This window comes from Mandrillus leucophaeus, unplaced genomic scaffold (assembly GCF_000951045.1).
Source record: "Mandrillus leucophaeus isolate KB7577 unplaced genomic scaffold, Mleu.le_1.0 Scaffold161, whole genome shotgun sequence".
NCBI lineage: Eukaryota > Metazoa > Chordata > Mammalia > Primates > Cercopithecidae > Mandrillus > Mandrillus leucophaeus.
Window position 1 is genome coordinate 748,709 of NW_012101599.1, and position 4,130 is coordinate 752,838.

Sequence of the window (4,130 nt, forward strand, 5' to 3'; positions counted from 1 at the left end):
CACCATTGCACTCCAGCCTGGGCGACAGAGCGAGACTCTGTCTTAACAAAAAAAAAAAAAAAAAAAAAAAAAAAAGAAAAGAAAATCATAAGAGAGAAGGAAAAAGAAACTCCAAAGCAGATGTAAGCCTGTTTCCTGAGCCCGATGGAATATATACCAATTTCGGAATACAGGAGAGAAACTGTCCACGTCTACATACAGTATAGGTGTGCAGGGTATGAGGGATGTCAAGTCTGATGCAGTGATTATAATATCAGAAGAAATTAATTTTTATATTGTTGGTATAAAATTTCTCATGAGGATATTTAGTTTGATATCCAAAAAGTTGATTCTTGATTTTGCCGGGAGGATTATTTAGAAATGAATTTCGGTTGGTGGTTCAGTGTTTTAAGCCCTTGTACTGAATATTGTCTTAATCTTTGAATACTCACTATCAGTCCGTACAAACTAGACCCACCAGCAGGAGCGCTTCTGTATTTTGTCCCAGTATCTCTCTAGTGAGAACAGAGAAATCAGTTTGTAATTAGTTAGAAAACTGCTTAAGAAATAATGTAAATTTAGTCTGACTTAGAAACACTTTTGGTACTTTCTCTACATCAAGCATTGTCTGCTAGATTTTTAGCTGTAAAACTGTTGATGTCTATTTTCAATTTGTTTAAAAAATAGAATCATATTTCAGTGTTTTCCTGTCCGCTCCCTTTCCCTTATTTATGTATTTATTACAGGAAGCAGTATTCGCTCAACATCATCGTCAGTGTCTTTGCCATCATTCTTGGGGCTTTCATAGCAGCTGGGTAAGACTTTGGACTGTTCCTGCTCAATAACTTCTTTGTGTCTTTCACAATAGGCCCAGCCTCATCCTCTGTTTTTCATTTTCCATCTGGCTGCCATTGAATTGAGCAGCCAGGAGACAAATCTGTTGAAGTTAGTGGAATCCCTGTGTGTTCCTGTGAAAGTCAAAGTGGGTCCCACCTTGGCCAGAAAATTTCTGAGAATATGTGAAGAGAGCATTGCAAGATATTACTACAGCTTTTCTTCACAAAAAGCAGTGAACTGTTTACGTTTCTTACTGAATGTTTGTCTTTAATATAACAGCTTTACTTGAGAAGTTCTTAGGCATTTGATTAACAATAACAGACTTACAAAGCCTTTGTGTGCTGATTTATTTTATTATTCCATGATACCTTAGCAGTTGCTATTTCCGATGGTAGAATGCTAAATGTATTTGTATGTTTGGGATACGAGCCAACACTGGTGCACGACTACTACTTTAATAATTATTTTGCAAAAGGAATAACAAGGACTGTAAGTCTTCATGGGCAGGCAGGTGCTCAGATTTCTCTGTTATAGCATGCATGGTGGATAGTGCATGTTAATAGTTACATTCCCTGGGTGTGGTGGCTCACCCCTATAATCCCAGCACTGTAGGAGGCCTGGGTGGGAAGATCACCTGAGCCCATGAGTTTGAGATCAGCCTGGGCAACAGTGAGACCCTATCTCTACAAAAAAAAAAAAAAAGAGAGAGAGAGAAAATTAGCCTGGCATGGTGGTGTGTGCCTGGAGTCTCAGCTACTCAGGAGGCTGGGGAAGGAGGATCTCTTGGGCCCAGGAGTTTGAGGTTACAGTGAGCAATGATTGCACCACTGCACTCCAGCCTGGGCAACAGAGTAAGATCCTGTCTCTAAGAAAAACAAATCATGCTTTTTATTATTATAAATGTATTTAGTCCATTGTGCAGACTAAGGTTTATTACTTAATGTTTCATCTGTACCTTTCTCTCCCCTAGTCCTAGCCATGGGCTGAGTTTCACTCCTTGAAAGCTGGCTCTGTGGTCTCAGTGCTCCAATTCACACCGTGGGTATAGTGCCAGCACCCATTAGACAGCAGCGCTCAGAGCCTGGTCTAGTCATGACAGGCTTTTTTTGGAATGAAATTTTAGGAGTAAAGTAGTTTAAAAAGGGAGGAGTTCTATGGAAGATGCTTTGGGGCTAAAGGGGACAGCTTCCCCCTCTACTCTCTGAAGGTTCATTAAAAAAGGAACTGTGGTGGCTCACGCCTGCAATCCCAACACTTTGGGAGGCCAAGGCGGGTGGATCACCTGAGGTCAGGAGTTAAGAGACCAGCCTGGCCAACATGGCGAAACCCGTCTCTACTAAAAATACAAAAATTAGCCCGGTGTGGTGGCGTGCACCTGTAATCCCAGCTACTGGGAGGCTGAGGTAGGAGAATTGCTTGAATCTGGGAAGTGGAGGTTGTAGTGAGCTGAGATTGTGCCATTGCACTCCAGCCTGGGTGACAGAGTGAGACTCCATCTCAAAAAAAAAAAAAAAAGGAACTGACAAAAGAGCAGGTTGAGAAGAGAAAAAGACACACAGGTTTACCTTCCCATGCCTGGGGTAGAGATCACGGGAGAGCGGCCACCCAGGGACCCAGTGGGGTGCAGGTGCTTCTATATCCTTCTTCACAGGAGGGCAGGGAGTGGAGACAATGCTTTGGAGAGGTCAGGAGTGATGACTGGAGAGAATGAATGGACCTGGGAGACAGAAATTGTAAAGGATTGATTCTCTTTGGAATTTGCACCCGAGAGGCAGACATTATATTTTTAAAGTCTGCCCAGATGTGGCTGCATTCCTCAGTCTTGTTCTCTGCAGTAGATGTCCGAGAGGGGGATGGAAAGCAAGTGTGTTCTCATGAGTGGCAGTCTTTTAAGGTCGAAAAGGGAGTATCCAAGAAAAACCTCTTCAGCATCTGCTGCCCTTCAAGGGCTTTCCATGTAAAATAATCTGCATGCCAGGGTACCATATTTTGGGGTGAAATTCCCTGGGCTCCTCCCACGGCACTCTGAGGTCTCCCCAGCACAGCCCCTCTCTTCTAGCTTCCTTAGGGCTCATCTTGAAAACCACTGACTTACAGCCAGTTAAAGACTTTTGCAAAAAATGGTTTATAAAACTGTTGGTAAGTCTTTGGTGAGGAATGGCCCTTCAGTTACCATGTGTATACAGGCACGTTTCCAGAACCAGGGAGCAGAAATCCAGTCTGTGCTTCGCATATGTAAGGACAGTCTACAAATGATCTGAAAGGGTAAATCGGGGTTCCAAAAGCATCTGACTTTCAACCAAGAGCCAGCCTGGAGTATCCATGCTCAGGCTGGCTCTTCCTCTGGCACTCACAGAACGGATCCCCTCCTGGCTGCTGGCATTCACAGCGCTTAGCCACAGATCAGCCGTGAGTGCTCAGCTAGAGACCAGCAGTGACCCCATCCTGCTCTCCTCTTACATTAGCGCATCCAGATGCAAGCAGTGGCAGATCAGACTGTCCGGTGAGCAGGCGATGCCGCTGTAACAAACAACCTCCACACGGCAGTAACTTCACTCACCAGATGCACCCCATCCATGCCACACACGCCACCCAACACCAGGCAGTGCTAGTGAGAGGGCTCTGCTCCATGTGCTTACTCAGGCATCCAGGCTGATGGAGTCCCTGCCTCAGAGGGCACTTCCTTTACCAAACAAGCAGGAGAAGGGAATGTGGGGAATTGTGTACTGGTTCTTAAAGGTTTCACCCAGAAGTGACATGTGTCACCTTCTCTCACATTTTATTCAAAAAGCAAATCACATGGCCAGAAAAAGTTAAAATACAACATCTGGGCTGGGTGTGGTAGCTCCTGCCTGTAATCCTGTTACCGGAAACGGGTCCTGATCCGGACCCCAAGAGAGGGTTCTTGGATCTTGTGCAAGAAAGAATTCAGGGCAAGTCCACAGTGAAAGCAAGTTTATTAAGAAAGTAAAGGAATAAAAGAATGGCTACTCCATAGAAAGAGCAGCCCCGAGGGCTGCTGGTTGTCCATTTTATGATTATTTCTTGATGATTTGCTAAACAAGGGGTGGATTATTCATGCTTCCCCTTTTAGACCATATAGGGTAACTTCCGGACGTTGCCCTGGCATTTGTAAACTGTCACAGTGATGGCGGGAGTGTAGCAGTGAGGACGACCACAGGTCACTTTTGTGGCCATTTTGGTTTTGGTGAGTTTTGGCCGGCTCCTTTACTGCAACCTGTTTTAATCAGCAAGGTGTTTATGACCTGTATTTTGTGCTGACCTCCTATCTAATGCTGTGACTTAGAATGCCT

At 44.5% G+C, this 4,130-nt stretch overlaps 1 protein-coding gene across 1 annotated transcript in view; it reads left to right on the forward strand.

The window, feature by feature from the left end:
- The first annotated feature begins 144 nt into the window (after nucleotides 1-144).
- SLC35D2 (solute carrier family 35 (UDP-GlcNAc/UDP-glucose transporter), member D2) overlaps nucleotides 145-4,130 on the forward strand; it is a 68,663-nt gene continuing 64,677 nt past the window's right edge. Inside the window, exons 1-2 of the mRNA XM_011976019.1 lie at nucleotides 145-215; nucleotides 726-794. Of these exons, the coding sequence (XP_011831409.1) occupies nucleotides 145-215; nucleotides 726-794 (140 nt within the window). The remainder of the gene's footprint in view (nucleotides 216-725; nucleotides 795-4,130) is intronic.